Source organism: Psittacula echo (genome assembly GCF_963264785.1).
Source record: "Psittacula echo genome assembly, chromosome: 1".
Lineage (NCBI taxonomy): Eukaryota > Metazoa > Chordata > Aves > Psittaciformes > Psittacidae > Psittacula > Psittacula echo.
In genome coordinates this window covers 46176223-46193327 of record NC_137735.1, presented here as the reverse complement: position 1 = coordinate 46193327, position 17105 = coordinate 46176223, and the positions used below count along the sequence as shown (strand labels likewise).

The window sequence follows — 17105 nt, the reverse complement described above, 5'->3', positions numbered from 1 at the left end:
TAAGATGTAGTGACTCTATCTTGGAGCATGCCAAATTGAACTACAAACCACTTGAAGCCTGACCTAAGGCAGCTGCATTTCTGATATATGTGAATAGAATCTAGTCTGTGTTGTCGCGTATACTTCCTTACTTACATCAGTTTTGCTTCTATGCCATACGATCTACCTTTTACACTGTTGTGCTTCCCACTGTTGGACCCTGGAGGCTCTTCAGGGACCAGCTGCCTTATGCTGTAACAGACCCTGTAACAAACCTCCTAGGGCAGATTGACAGCATAGCAGGTTTCTTTCCAGTTCTGATGAAGTTAAAGCACAGCAATGGTGATCCTCTGTGTGTCAACTGGCTTCATATGCACTCCATGCAAATTTAACAGAAGGCACCATAACAGCATGAGACTTCAGTATATTAGTGCCAAGTCTATTTTGTTTCAAAATGGTGCCCTAAAGCCTGTAACTGCCAGGTAAGCAGGGAAGGGGTAGAAAGTGAGTGATTTCTCACACAGAGCAGATAATTTCCTGTACTGTGCACAAAGTCTGATTGGTTTCCTGTCAGAATAGCTGAGTCTCTGAGCCTTTTGATCACTTTCCTCTGGCCCTTCACAGTTGCTCTGATTAGAGATTGATTCCCATGTTGCTCTTTGATCAGCAGCTCTGGCAATCCGCAGGTGCCATATATCATCACATTAGCAAGCCACAGCAGTATTAATCTTCCCCTGCTAAATTTGCTAGTACACTGCATATTCTACCCATTTAAAGCATTGGCAGTGGTCTCAAACTTTGCTTTCTATTAAAAGATATGACATAGGATACTTATATCTGGGGAGTCCCAAGTTCAAAGTTGAGAGAATTGAATTAGCCTTGAAACTGTGTTTCTGCTTTATTTCATTACAGTTCAGAGAGTTTTGAGAGCTCCCAGCTCGCCCTTTTGTGTTGGTTTGTGCCCAGGGAGAAAGCTTGCTCTAGCTGACATGCAAAATACTCAATTTTTCAAACCACCCCTCCCCGTACATTAAGCACCACGGTTTCCATGAATGCATGCTAACGGCCTTAATTTTAGATATTCTACACTAAGTGTGGTTTCATGCAGTACATAACATTTCAGTTTGTAAGATATTCTTTAAAATTACTTCATAATAGCAGATCAAGAGGAAAGGCGCTTAAAAATCTGAATAATGTAAATCATATGGAGTTCAGAGGCTACGCAAATTACACACCCCGAAGCTGCCCTTGCTGTATGAAAGGAGTCTTTCTCCAGCTCCGCGCAGCCCCGGCCCAAGGGAACTTGCATTTGAGAGTTTTCTAAACATTTCAGGTACACTTGAAAGTTGAAAGTAATTCTCATTTCCTATGCAGGATTAGCTCGTTTCCAGCCCGTACAAAATACCACTCATTCAAACGCAGACACAAACGCCCCCGAACCCCCCACCCCCCCCAACAGATAAGCATTTAGGGTACAAAGGTGCGCGGGTTGTTGCCTTGGGGGGGAAGCTGAGGTGGGGGGTCATTTTGCATCTCCGACGGCAGAGGAGAGAGGCTCTGAGCTCTCTGCCGGCCGCGAACCCCTGCCCTTTTACCCACAGCACACCCCTGACGGCGGCGGGCGATCCCCCAGCTGCCGAGCCCCGGTCGCTCTGCCCGGCCCGGCCCCTCAGCTCCCTCTCCCGCGGCCGCGCTCTCTCCGCGGCGCCGGGCTGCTCCGCAAACCAGACAGCTCAGCGCTGCTCCGCTCCGAGGCGGCCGGGCGCCTGCCCCCACCCTGCCCCGGGCTACCCAGCGGCAGCGGCGGGAGCTGCTGCTCCTTACCGTTCTGCTCCTTGGCGCCGGAGAAGACAAACTTGCTGCTGAGGTCGGACTCCGCGGCGGCCCCCTGCCTCCGGCCGGCCAGGGCAGATGTCAGTAGGAGCAGCCCGAGGAGGAGCATTGGGCCGGCGGGGCGAGGGGCTCCGGCACTGCAGGCACTGGTGGCGCGGCACCGAGGCCCGGGCGTCTCTCAGCAGCGCCCGGCGCGGGCTGCGCCGCTGGGGAGAAGGCAGCACTGAGCCTGCTCTGGCAGCAGAGAATTGCAGGGTAGTTTCCACATAATCCCATCCAAAACTTTTTCCTACAGCCCTTTTCTGTGTCTCCAGGTTTTGTTTTTCTTTGGCTTTTTTTTTCTCTCTCTCTCTTAAAAAAAAAAAAAAAAATAAAAAAAAATAAAGAAGGATCAAAGCAAAATCTGGACCCAGACCAGCTTCCCAAGGACTAAACAATCCGGGGCCGTGTCGGGCGGGAGCCGGGGCTGGTGCGGGCGCGGGGCTCGCAGAGGGGCCGTCTGAGGCGGGGGGGGAAGCGGGGCCGGTGCTGCCGCGGAGAAGCGCGCACCTGTCAGCCGGCGGCGGGGCGAGGGAGGGCGCAGGGGAGAGGGGCGGGCCGGCCGTCGGGGCGGGCTGGCGGGAGGGCAGGCCGCGCTCCCACTGAAATACCTTCCGCGCCCGCGATTCGGGCGTCGCGCTGCCAAGTTGGGCCGCGCCGCCCGGCTCCCCTCACCCTCCAGCCATCCCCTCGCGGTGAGGGCGGCACCTGGCGCGGCTGTTTACACCCCGGGAAGTTGGTGGTGGGGAAGAAGAGGCGAGCGGGGCAGTCTACGGCGGCTGCCCCCTCTCTGACAGCCAAACGGCGGCGCAACAGGTGTTGGGGTGAGGGTACGTGGGCTGCCTCAGAGGTTCTTCCCCGCAGGGGGCTGAGGCAGTCCGCGTACCTCCGCCCCAGCCCCCGGCTGCCTCACGAAGGTCCACCCCCCACACCCGGTGAGGAACTGAGGTCGCTGTGGTCCAGGGCCAACTTCTGGGTTTGGTAATTAGGGTGAGATGTGGTGCTGGCTTCCCGGTATTTGTTTTCTGGGTTGTTATCGTGGTAATTGGGTTTGTGCTTGACAATTTGATGCTTAGTTAAACATTTCATCTGCAGCATGACCTTGGTACTGGGGACTAAAACACGGGGAGGAGGCTTTATAAAGACTCTGGATGTAGGTTTTTGGCTACCCTAAAATGAGACTTTTAGCATTTATATGAGCAGATGGAAACACAGGTTCAGCTTTTTTATAACTGTCCCTCTCTTGCTGAAATGCTGTGCAGTGCTCAGTGAGGTGGTACCCTTAAAGAAGGCACAGTTGGGTTTCTTTTTGCTGTTTCACCAGAGATCACAACTAAATTTGTGGCAAGGAGTATACCCCTGTTAATGCTGGTGAGGACAGAAAGGGTAGCTGATACTCAGCACCAATTAGGATGGTGCTGTGTTCAAGCTTCTCTACTGGAGCTGGTGTTTCTAGATTACTTGGAAGAGGGTTTGAACCGCGACTGCGTGACGGGTCTGGGTAACAAAACTAAACACTAGATACTAGATAGACCGCCCTATATAGCTGTTGTTTTACTCCCTGTCTGTGCGAGATACACGAGAGAGAAACTGAGCCTGTATTGCTGGACTCCTGAGCACACGCTATATAAAATTCTTATCCTTTGACCCAGCTCTTTCCATTATATAACTGAGCTGTTTCTTTGCTTCAGCCAAAGTAACCCTTGAGACAGTGATAAACATCCCCTCTGTTCCTAATAAGTGACATATTTCTAGTAGCAACTGAAAGCTGTCCAGCCAAGCTGGGCCGTCTTCTGAAGGGCAGACTTGGAGCATACCACAAATAGCAACCCTTCCCTTACAGAGCATGAAGAAAGAAATGTACTGCACAAAGCAGATTATGTACTTACTTTTATTATTGTTGCCATGATTATTATTTTTCAGGTTTCACAGTTGTTATTTTTAAATAGAAATAAAAAATAACATATACTGCTTTCCACTACATGTTATTGCTGATTCCAAGCAGTGGAGGGTTTTAATCAAATAAATGAAGTATTGTACTCTAACTTAACCTTTACTGTCTGAGATTTTATGGGATTCTTTGTATTTTGGGGAACTGATGACAAGTTCCCTCTGAAAAACCTGGACCTAGTGTCTCTCACTGCGCACATGAAAAGCAGAGCATCTAATGTCTCTCATAGCTTTTAAAAATCTAGGCTTCATCAGACCAGTGTTTCATCTGGAGGTGCTGGAGCATGTCTAAAGAAGGGCAACAAAGCTGATGAAGGATCTAGAGCACATTTTGTGAGAAGCAGATGAGGGGGAACTGGGGTTGTTTAGCCTAAAGAAAAGAAGGTCAAGTGGGACCTTATCACTCTCCACCTGAAAGGAGGTTGTAGCGATGTGGTGGATGTCAGTCTCCTCTCACAAGTAGCAAGAGACAGGACAAGAAGAAATGACTTCAAGTTGTGCCAGGAGAGGTTTAGATTGGATATTAGGAAACATTTCTTCATGTAGTCAGGCACTGGAACAGGCTGCTCAGGGAAGTGTTTGAGTCAGCATCCCTGGAGGTATTTAAAAGACGTGTAGATGTGGCACTTAGGGACATGGTTTAGTGCTGGACTTGGCAGTGGTAGGTTAGTGGTTGGACTGGATGATCTTACAGGTCTTTTCCAGCCTAAATGATTCTATGATTCTATGATCTTTGCTTTCACTTTTCAAAGGAAAATGCAAGAACCCGCATAGTGGATGAATGTGGAATAACAGTGCCAGAAGAGGAAGCTTTCATTCTAAACCTCTTGTAATTAAAGATCAGGATATATTTTTGATCATTAAGGCTCTACTGCTTTTCAGAAATGCTTTTGTTGTTATTCCCATCCAAAATATTGTGTGCAGTAATCCCTATCCTTACAAGCTTCCTGTCTTCTTTGAAATTTATGCTAAGCATTTGTCACCAACTTTGCCTATTTTTGAATGGCTCTCCAGTTTCATCCAATATATGTATGTGTTTAAATTAGGAAATAGGTAAATATAAACAACTTAACTTCTCTACCTATTCCTGTGTTATAGCCCTATCACATCCCTTCTCAGATAGGAATTTTTACTATATTTTCAATGTGAATATCTCTATACTGCAAAGCTTTTTGGAGTCCCATCTATTTTCATTACTTTTTACTTGGGGTGGGACAAACAGAACATGACATTCCAGTGAAGGCCTAATCTTAACATATATAGTGAAGAGACAACATTTTATTGTCTTATATTGTCTTTTATTGTATTTCTTATGCATGCCTTTCTCTTTTTATTTGATCTACTTATTCAATGATCCACAGAAGTATTGCCATTTTTAAAATATTCTGAATGGTTAGGTAACTATGACAAACTAATGTCTGTGTACTTCAGATCATTCCTGCTAGTGCACATGGTACTGCCAATACCAAATTTCACATGGGGCCACAGTGTTAATGCGTCTAAGTTTCTGGTGACTCCAGTGCCCGATACACGTTTCTCTGGATGTTGTTAAGACTTACTTGTATTTTGCTACCACAACGTTCACACTCTTTTCTACATCCATAATAAATATTTTTAACTACACAAAGCTTTGTATTGCTGACTTTTCTCTGTGCTGAGAATTGCTCTTCAGTCTTCATTTTTTGTACCAGTCACTGCACCATATCTCATCTCACAACTACTTAGTTAACCGTATATTGTCTTTTTGATGGTGTATCAAAGATGTTTTTTCCAAAGGTTTTGTAATATAGTCTGTAATAAAGATGTGTATCAGATATTCTTTAATTTAAATATTGCAAGAGACTTCTTCATTAACTGCCGTCTTCAAATAGTTTGAGACACAGACTTTGCTCTGTAGGATAGCCATGCTCATTTAACACGTTTTCAGATTGGTTTATGGCTCTGTTTTTTTCATCATCTTCATTTAGAAATTTTTGAAGCAGTTTTTATTGTACTTGAATAAAATTTCAATTATGTGAAGTATCCCACAGGAATTTATTGTTACTGAGACCTAGCCATCAGAGAATGCAGTGGAAATTTGGCCAGTTAGGCCACCAGAGACTTCCTACTCTGGTGATGTATAGCCTTTGTATTCCTGAACTATAAATGTCCTTGAAATGAAAAGGCTTTCTCTGTGATTATTATTAAAATATACATACATACACAATTTCCACAAACTTCTCTTACATGGACAAAAAGAATTCCCCTCACCAAAGTCAAAATAACATCATCAGAGCACTGACAGAGGTGGACAGTTTACACACACTCTAGCCCTAGTCCCTTCACCACTTTACAACAACAAAGATTCCCCACAGTTACTTGTGGAAGTGGGCTGGGATTGGGAATATGCATTGGTTTTCACAGGCTGCCCTTTATGATTTGACCTCATACCAAGAAATCTTGACTGTCTTCAGGGGGCTGTAGATATCCCAATCAAGTTCTGCAAGGAAGCATAATATTTCCTTTTCCTACATGGTGTCTCCTCTCCTGAGGTGTAATGGGGTGAGGAATACAGTATTTTAGGGGAAAATAGGAAAAGGCTGATATAAATCCAGTTTTATGCATGAGCAAAGGGAAATGCTTCTGGAGATGTGTAGCTCCACAAAGCAATTATTTCTGCCAAATTCATGTCTCACAAGAGTTAGCAGTAGGCATTTATGTACCTTTGCAAAATTAGGACCACTGTTAGGAAAAGATAGATTTCTTTCTCTCCTCATGGCTTGTTTCACTTCCTAGTATGAATGGGGAAAAAAAAGGAATTGATACTTATGTACTTCTATATTCTCATGTATTCTGAATGTACCTGTATAATCCTTGTGAGTTCATACTAAAGAAATAAAAGTATTTTGCAAACCTTGGCATGTAACGTAAAACTAATAAATATCTGCTTATCCTGACATTTGAGCAAATGTGCAAGGTGCTCTTGATATCAGTATAGTAACGTGAATTAGTTGCTGGTATAACAGGGTTGAGGTTTAAATGCTTATGTTGACATTATGGAGTTATTTTTAACCGGGCAATGTCTTAAGCAGTTATTAAGTATTATGTTTGCACAAAATCTTTTATGGATAAGTGATCAATATGAAAACAGAAATTGTATTAGAAACATTGACTGTCTTTTAGAAGAGCATATTCTGCTCTCATGATCACCGAGCAATAGAAAATTAGGCATTTGTGCAAATAAACATGATTCTTGTACTCGTACTAATGTGAAGAGGCTGCACATGGAATTGACCAGAAAATCATTCCTGCATTAGAAAGTACTCCTTTAAATAAGGTAGCACTAAATTTTAGTATTTCAGGTTTAATGTTCATTCCTACTGAGTTTGTAAACAAGTTGAAGATTTGTGGTCCTGTTTGTATCTTACATTCAAAAATATAATGAAGAAAAAGTCCCAAGAGGCTTCAATTATGTTGATGGTTACACAGTGTGGACTGCGCAGACACAACCAGACAAGAAGGTGATCTGAACATGCTTTGGTCTCTTGAATTAAAACTTTAAGTAAAATGCCATTTCTGTTTTGCAAGTCTAAAATGAGACTTGGTACTTATAAATACACGTGAAGATAGGCATTTGAATGCAGACTTCTAATCTTAATGATGTTGTTCTGCTCAACATTGCATAGCTTAAACAATAAGTTTTCAAATTGACTCAAACATTTGAGAACCAAAGTCCTTACTGTACTTTCGTGCGATTTGTACTTATAAGCATTGCTTTAGAGCAGTCGCATTTAATAATTCTAATTATTTTGTCAACTACATACATGTACATAGTCCAAGCTACATGCCAATGCAACTTGACTTTAGGTAGGCTGTGAGAGCTATAACAGGAAGGAGGCCCACTAGAGGTCTCCCAAACTATTTAAAATAATGCTGCTTCTGGCACCTGGTAGCTCATTGGGGTCTTGATAAGCTTCCAAAGTTAATACGTAAAAAAGGAACGTAGCTAAATCATTTAGGCCCTGTAACATGTTTGCTGAACTTAGCGTGGACTACTCATCTTGAAGTCAGTATTTTTCCATGGCATATGTAGAAATGCTCTGGATACATGTGTACTGTCTCAAGGCATTCACTTTCTTCTGTATTCATTCAGTGTAGAACACTTCTATAATCTTTAAGACTTACGCCGCAGTTCAGATGCCCCTCAGTATTCAAATGCATGTGCTCTTAAGAGCACACTTGAGTAGGTTCATGAAGGACTGTGCCCAGATGACAGGCTTGCTTAGGTACACATCAAATAGCTTATTTATGACTATGTGTGCAATGGTTTTGCTTCTGTCAGAAGCCAGTTAAGTTTTCTGGCTGCTTTTTAACCAGAATGACATCACCAATAATGTCTTCAGTTCTCTCAGTATGCATGAAATTCTGCAAGAGAACTATGAGATGATAATCAATGGCAAGAGATGTGCCACAACAAGTGTCTTTCTTATCCAGACTAAAACCCTAATGTAAACATACCCACTGTCTTGTCTGCCACATCAGTTATGATATTTTTTCCGTGTCTCTCTTGTTGCAATCTATGGTGCCTGCATCTACTTATTGACAAAATCTACCTCTGAATGAGGCAGCTTCCCTGCTCCACATTGCGTGGAGCCAACTGGAGAGAATGTATGCTAACAATTCAGCTGAATATAGGCTTGGCATCATCTACAGAAACACACCAAAGTTTTATTCAGGCCATCTGGAGCATTCCCAGAGAAGAGACAAAGAGCTTCCAAGGAAATGATCTGTAAAATTTAAGACTTTACTGATCATGTGCAAATTGTAATTTTCCAAGTTTCTTGAATTTGAGTAATTTATGTAAAATAAAAAAGCAGCAGGCACATGTTCACCATAATAGTTAATGTCACTTTCTAAAACCTGGAATCAGTAAAAATCTGGAAAAAAGCTTTAACATGGGGGGCATAGAAAATCATAAACACTGAGTCTCTCATCATTCACAGAAATATCTGAATAATTTTGGCAGAAATAAGGTTCAAGATGGAATATGGAGGATTTCAACCTATGCATTTTTCCAAAATCAGAAATATAAAAAATATTTGAAAATATAAAGTCAGCTGAGTAGACAGCAGCAGTTCTAATATTTTTAGAAATCTTAAACCGATCTCATTTAAACCCTCCATTCATTAATATAGCTTAAAAGCAGGTATAGATTCTACAGGATTATTTTTTTTTCATGAGGAAAAATGTTCTTGACAAGGGTTTAGGAGCTTAACTCTACCAAATTCTTTCTACCTATTCCTCTTCATAAATATAGGTAGAATTTCTTCAGATTATAAATATATTAGAATAATATGAGATAGTGAAGAGCACTGCAGAAGAACATAGTCAAAAGCCTACTTTATCATTAATATTTCAAATAATACATTAGTTTTTGTATCTAGAGATCCAGGTAATGCTGCAGCAAACTTAAAAAGGGACTCAAGGACTGCCAGTTGGACAGGAGTATAAAGAATGTTTGAATGATAGATTATTCATACCAGTAAATTCTCATTGTTATTTCCTTGCCAATCCACTGAATGGAAATATACTACAAAGGAAAATAATTTTAAAGCTTTTTCCAGTAATTTTTCAAGCCTGTCCCACTATTAATCACTGAAGTTCATGTCATTCAGTTAAGAATGCACAATATTCCAAAGTATTGCCAACATTTTTCTTTATTGATCAAACACTGGCATCAAATCACAGTATTTCATTCCTCAGTGCTGTGAAAAAATAAGAATTCAGCTTCACTACCATCTGGATCACAGATCATCTCATAAAATGTGCTCAGGTTGACAGTAGTTCTTTGAAGTACATATTTCATATTATGTTTCTGATACTGTTATTTGTTGTGCCCTGTCACTATCTATTTTGAAAAGAATACCACTCCATTAATGTTCGAATTTATAAAAAATACCATGTTCTTTTAGACAATAATCTATGTCTAGTTAGGTATTTAGAGTGGATTCGTAGACATAAACCATGATATTGTCATTCCCCAGTGCTCCCTCAGGCTGCTGATCACTGCCAACAGTCTTCAACTTAACCAGGAGCTGAAAGTGCTGAGAAGAGAAGGCTGCATGGAGACCTCATAGCAGCCTTCCAGTATTCTGAAGGGGGCCTATAAGGATGCTGGGGAGGGACTATTCATCGGGGACTGTAGTGATAGGACAAGGGGCAATGGGTTCAAACTTAAACAGGGGAAATTCAGGTTAGATATAAGGAAGAAGTTCTTTACTGTGAGGGTGGTGAGGCACTGAAACAGGTTGCCCAAGGAAGTTGTGAATGCTCCATCCTTGGCAGCGTTGAAGGCCTGGTTGGACAGAGTCTTGGGTGACATGGTCTTTTCAGGTGCAACTCAGCACCTCACATGGTTAAGCTCCCATTCAGAAAGCACATCAACAATGCCCAGAATGAATTGTGTGAATAGGGGTGGACATGAAGAAGCCCTTAATCAATGCAAAATATGAATGTTATTACAAGGACATATTTTGAAAGTGTAAACCAGTTTTGAGATGATAGTTCTTAATCTACACAAAGGGTGCTAATCTAAAAGGATTTGTAGGATCAGATTCCTAATCCTGCCCACTACACTATTGGATGAGAGCCTAAAACTCTTCTGCATGAGGAGTCCTATCACACACATAGAATATGTAAGCCTGTTCATGCTTAAATAAAGCAAATATGACTTGATCCTCTGTAGCTCAGCACATTTCAGTCCTGTGAACCACTGAACTGCGAAATATTAATTCCATTGTATTCATTATAAAACTAAAAAAAAAAAAAAAAAGCTAATAAAGAGTGCTCACGCCTTTATGTAACTGGAAATTAATGAGAAAGTTCAACAGTGGGTTCTCTGCATTCAACTCAACTGTCCTGTTTACAGCCTGATGAATGAATTTTGATCTTTTCGGATGAAGGATATAATGACAGCTCTGAGTGCCACACCTGGCCATGATCAAGCAGGTCATTCTGAGAGCTGCATAAAGCTACAGACACTGAGCTACTGCCTTTTTGTGGTCTAGTTTGTATCTCCCTCTTCAGTGTTCAGGAGATATTCTTTGTCACCCATCTTCTTCTTAACTGCATGCCTGTGTACTTATTATTACCTACAAAAATATTTGTCATATAACCCCATTTGTTAAGTTTCATATATTTCAAGAAGAAAAGTTTTGTGTGTGGTTAAGTTTTAATAAGTGACTATAGTGGTAAATTTTCCATGAGTGTCTTATATCTTACGAAAGCAGTAGGAATTTTACTTTGATAAGGGCAACAGAGAACAGCCAGTTGACTATCCATTTTATCCTAGTGTATATGCTGTAGCGCAGCAGAATTCTGCTGATGGATAGAGAAATCAGTGCTGGTTTTGTAGTAGAGACTATTATTTTGAGACAAATTATTATTTTAAGGTAATAATCTCTTCTACCAGTTTTATAGGCATGGATCATATTTATTCTGCCAGCACTATTAGATGCTCATATTTATGAGAGAGCTGTTCGTGAGGGCAATTCAGCCAAATTAGGACTACTTTAGCCACTGAAAGATCATTTAGTCATCATGCTCTTTCTTTCTGCAAACCATGGGCAGTCAAACGTCCTTGTACTACAAGCACCGAGTTATTGTAAATGTACTTTTAACACCTGCAATTTTAGTTGAGATTAATATATGACTTTAAGAAATTTAGAGAGATTAATGCTAATTGAATAGATGAGAAGAATGTTATTCATTGCACAGACTAATTCAAAACTGCTAATCCAGTTATCACACTGAAGTCAGATTTGTTGTATCAGTTCTTATGTGAATATTATGGTATTAAGAATAGTTACTTCATGTTGAAACAGTGAAAAATTCTAAATGCTTTTTGAAAACCTATTCCATTTCTTTTTCCAAGGTTGTTAGTTTTGATTTGTAGGGGTTTTGTCTAATACTAAGTACATTTCTTTTGCAGGACAAAGTGCATTAATAACTTAGGGCAGTATTATGAGTTATTATAGGTAAATCTGCTAATGGAACAATGTTTACAGCTGCTAAGTAATGCTATTTTCATTTTCAAGGTTATTAAATCAGGTTCTAACTTGTAATGGCACCATACAAACAAAATAAGCAATATAATAAACTATATGATATTTTGGAAATTAATAAGCTTGGGAATCTGTCAAGTATTCAGTGTATAAAATAAACATTCACGCCTCACTTTGCAGATGTGAACTTGTTCATTTTAATATATAGCAGGTTGCAACATCCAGAAGGAAACAAAAAACCTTCCAGCAACACATTCCCTTTTCTGCAGTCACTCATCACTCATCCCTGGTCTATCAGGGACAGAAAGTGAAGTGTAAGAACCACCATGTGACATCTGACATAGATGCACTAAGAACTGCTGAAACAGCTGCAAAAATGAAAGCAGAATGGAAAATTTCACTCCAGAGAAATCACTATGGGGATTAACCAAGGGGTAACTGATTGCATGCAAAGTTGTGCTAGCATCCCATGCTACTTTTAGGATGTCAGCTTGTATATCTTTTCAGTGCTGCATTCTGCCTTCAGGAGGTATCAGTCCCTCAGCTAGAGTTTTTTCGTCTGGCCCAGTTCAACTTAAAACCAATCTAATCATATGCCTCCCCACAACGGGCTCCTCTGGATCCTTGGTTTGAAAATTACAATGATAATGCCTTTGTGGGGCAGTCCACAGTCCTACATGGTACATGGTAGCACTGTGTGGGGAGGTAACACCTTATTTGGAACAAATTTCATCAACATGGGATTTTGAAGCCCCATGCTAATAAATTATCTAAACTTCTGGGAGCAACGGAATGGGGTCCACCCAGCACTCTGCTTGAGATCGAGACCATTCATCCAGGGAGGAGTGCTGTGCGCTTAGGGCTATACCTGTCAGTCTGTGTATCTGACTTCTTTGGCTCTGGTTTAGGTTTTCCTACACAGTGCTCCATTAACAGGATTTTAGAATCATACATTTTGTCCATTCAAAGTAACTTTAGTTTATTGTCGTCAAAATTATACTGCAAGATGCTTTAATTTCAGCCTATTATATTCTCCTGATATTCATGTCAGCTGAAAAATAAATGCATCTGCAGTTATGGAGAAGTCTGTGTTAATACAGCATCTCCTATGGAGATTATATATAAGCAGGTCTTACTGACTTGCACCCAACCCAAGAAATTTGTCTCAAGGGAATTTCAATATTTTTGTCAATTTTTGGTAAAGCTTGGACTAACAGAGGAGTTTTGAAAAACTGAGAGAGGCAAGTGATGTATTAATAAATTAATGGAGAACTACAGGTGGTTATATTTCCATCCATTAATTGAAATCATTCAGCACAGTTTATGGCAGATAGAATTTGGCTTCTTTTATTTTACTTGAAATTACACAGTTGCTAAAAGTGATGGTGTAAATATTATGTAATATGTAAACAAATGCAAAATGCCTCATAGAAATGTGAGTGTATGACGTGGTACAAATCGCATGTTGATTAAAAGACTGGAATGTAGAATCAACAAGGAATGGAAGGTAGAGCTGTTCGGAGCCTTAGGGGCTGAAAGCAAGAACAGTATCTTAGAATAAGTGCTCAGTTTCATGATTCAACAGATGTGTAAGAACCCTGAGGAACAGTACTACATGATGCCATTTAAAATCTGACCTTTGAAAGAGTCGGAGAGTAATCTTGCTTTCACTGACACTACTAAAAAGCTAGTATTGATTTATTTACAGCTATGAAATGAAGACAGGATGTGTCCCAGTGCACATTTACAAACAGAATATAATATGAACCTGCAGTGAGGAGGGCTTCTATCCAACCAGCTGGCAAATTTTAATTAATTGGAATCACAATAGCCATCCAAATTAGGAGAGTGAAGCTTCCTACTAAAAGTCTACCCATCAAAAGAGTGCCCTAAGGGACAGCTGCCTCACGAGCTAGTAGAAGGCTTATTATGATGAACCACCTCTGTTATCCTACACACTCAATGAAATCCTTCAGACCTGAGTTTGTCTGTATGGCTGACTGTAGTGCTATGAATCTTGCTACTTTGAACTCAAAGAGTGAGTGGACAATTAATAAATTTGGTGTCTTTTCTCACAATACCCAGAAGCCCTTTAGTCCAGAATACAGACTTGAGTTCACCTCTTAAGATCACCTTGATGAGAAAAAAAACTCCTTTGCCAAAAAAAGTCTTGCCTAGTATTTAAAGCTCTATAGAAGAAGGCACAGATCAAAACTCCATAAGGCTGAGAAACACAGTGAACCTGGATCTCCATGTAGTAACCACTGAGTTACTGAGTAGAAAGCAGAGGCAACTGCTCTTCCATCTATCATTTAAATGTATGTGCCGTTAAAACAGAGAGATTCTAGGCCCTAATAAGACTTCCTTTTTATTTTCAGCTGTAAACACACCTATCTGGCATACAATGTGCAGGCAGAGAGGAAGTCATATGTGACTCTGTGGATTTACCTTCTAGCTATCTATGGCAATTTATTTCTCAGAACATGCACTGTTGAGAATCCAAATTCTATGTGCAGTTCTTCTCATGTATCATTCCGGGGAGCCTTTGAACTTAACTCTAGGCTGTAAAGACCACCAGATGACAGAACATTTAAATAAGATACTGCAATACTCAATTCTGTTATGAATCTTCTAAAAATAACACTTTCTCAGATTAGCAGGCCATTTTAAGTTACATCACAATGTGACCATGAAGATCAGGCATCATCTACTTATTAAAGCTGACATCTGAAGGCTTTTCTAAAACTAAGCTCCCCCTTTGCAGAGCGGATTTCTCAATCACCTTAATCTTTTGTGGTATTTGGGGATAAAAAGACTCTCCAGTGACTGGAAAATTTCCAAAAGTATGTCTGGAAAATTGAAAAAAAGAGTCATATGTACATGATTCATGAATTGGCTATTCATTCAGGATATTATCCCATCATACTTTCTAGCTGAGGGCTGAAGGACTCTTCAGGCACTGCATCATTCAAGTTGGAGGCTCTTTGTCTCCATATATAAGATCCCTCCCTGGTACATCAGGTGTCCTCCTACCATGTGAATCACTCATAAGGGATGTGCCTAGCTGGCTTGCCCTGTAGGGAGCCCCCTCCACTGCTGGCTTAGTGTTTTGAGTACTTAGCAAACAGAACATCTGGGTTTAATTATCTTCTCAAGCCAATGGTGGCCTAATCACATCTCCTCTTCTGAGAGGCTATGAGCAAGAAACGTTCTCTACATGACCTATTAAAGTGATTAGGAGCAAATCCCAGTTTCACTGGAAGAGAGGAAGAAAGCACTGGCTCCTCTAGTCTAGTTAACATTGATTATTGCGGACAAGGGAGTATTAAACCCCAACTTGCGTATCTCTTGCTAAAGGTTAGTGGAAACTACAAGCATCAAACCAGGATTTTCCAACTCTTTTTTCTCTCTTCAGTGCCCTAACAAATAGATAGTAGAATCATGTTCCTGTTTTGTTTGTTTGGTTGTTTTCTCTCATGTACTCTTGCATCCTCTTCATAGTGACAAGTATTCAACAGGAAAGGCTTTGGATGTTTCAGTAGTTTCTATGATTTCTTATTGGTAAGGACTCATATTCTAAGTGTAGACTGGGAATTCTCTAAAGCCATCCTATGTCCTGGGTCCTTTCCAGTTTTGCTGGAGAAACAGTTAGTCTGACTGTGCTCTGGGAGCCCAGCAATCTCCACAGTTCAGTGTGGTTCTGTGTAGAAACAGTGTCTTGGGCATCTGAAGCATTTTAAAGCCTCAAAAAAAGAGACAGTAGTAAGTTTAGGTGCTGCCAGTGCCTATATTAAAGCTAGGTGGTTTTGTCTTCTTCAGTTGTAGTATTAGGCAGTGTCATGAGTCATGGTATTGGGCAGAGGCAGAGCAAAGTGTGCTTAATTCATCATTCAGACTGATGAGTATTTAATTAGCTTAATTATGTTTACAAAACTGGGAAAATAACTTTGTTGTTTCTCAGATGGGGAAACTGATATATAAGGAAAATAAGGAGTTATTTTAATATCAGTGTTCCCTGCTCCCTACATCAAGTGAAAAGGCCAAATGTGTTTTTCCCTGCTTTTCTGGACAGGCTTTTAGTGAAGATTAAACAATGAAATTACACAGTGAAGTTTGCCAAGAAGCATAGAAATGTATACCTAGAAGAGACTTCTGCATCATCAAGACCTCCCTTACCTGAGGGCTGTATGTTAGAATTATTTTTTCTGGAATATTGCCCACAGTATTCCAGATGAGATTTTCACTTGTTTTAATACTTCTCCATCGCTGTTTGAAACACTAAATCTAGTTGGAAACCTTATAAACTGCAAGTCTTCCATACCACTAATGTATTCAGACCTCATCTGTGCTGCAAATCCTAATAGGCCTAATCCTAATAGGCTCATAGCAGAAATTCTTATTAATATTTTTTCTCTGAGTTTAAGTTTCATACTATTTTCCATTTCGCTATTATTTTTCTAAGCCTCAAAATCATTCTTCATGTATAATAACCTATTCTTTCCTTTCTTAATAATTTCTCGCAGCTCCACCATCAGAAAATTCTGCTAACGCATACCCAAAGTCATTAAGGAAAGAGAGATCACTTAAGGGAAATATTAATTAAAAATCCAGTTGAAGCGCATCTCCAAAGTTAGTTTAAGACAGTGTAGGATAAATAATTATCTCTTTAACCTCTTGCCACTTACTAGACCATGTTCCACTTGTGGGATGGATTTAATTAGGATGGATACAACCATATCTTGGAATCTTGAAATGAGCTACACATAATTAATATTCCAGGAGCTCCAAATTGCTGGTCAAGAGGGTATATTTGAATACTTCTTGTTTGGGAAATAAAACCCCAAACAACAAAACAAAACACAACAAACAACCAACAAACCCAAACACAACAGTGTACAACAGATTATTATGTTAAAACCCAGATATAACTACAAATACAGAAGAACAAAAAAAATGTTGGTGCTGAAGTGCTCGCAATTTAATAAGAAGCAAAACTGGGTTAGGCAAAAGTCTGGAAAAGTAGTGTCATAACTGCTGCATGATAGAGTCATTCTTTAAAAACCAAGCCAATAATGAACTCATCTGCCTAACTAGAAACTCACTGTTTATGAAAACCTGAAAAGGTGTTTCAGGGGGAACTGAAAGCTGAGGAAATCCTTCGGAGAGACCAAATTTTCTTTTACCCACTATTTTGAAGAGAGGCAGAAGCATGATTTAGGTATTTAACTTTTATTTGATATTTTCTCACCAAAACTAAGCAAA

The 17105-nt window shown here is 40.4% G+C and overlaps 1 protein-coding gene across 1 annotated transcript in view; it reads right to left on the bottom strand.

Moving 5' to 3' along the window:
- PDGFC (platelet derived growth factor C) overlaps positions 1–2682 on the bottom strand; it is a gene marked incomplete at its 3' end in the record, with an annotated part of 129316 nt that extends 126634 nt beyond the window's left edge. The window contains exon 1 of the mRNA XM_080621143.1: positions 1804–2682. Within this exon, the coding sequence (XP_080477269.1) occupies positions 1804–1921 (118 nt within the window). The 5' untranslated portion in view covers positions 1922–2682. The remainder of the gene's footprint in view (positions 1–1803) is intronic.
- Positions 2683–17105: the final 14423 nt, after the last annotated feature.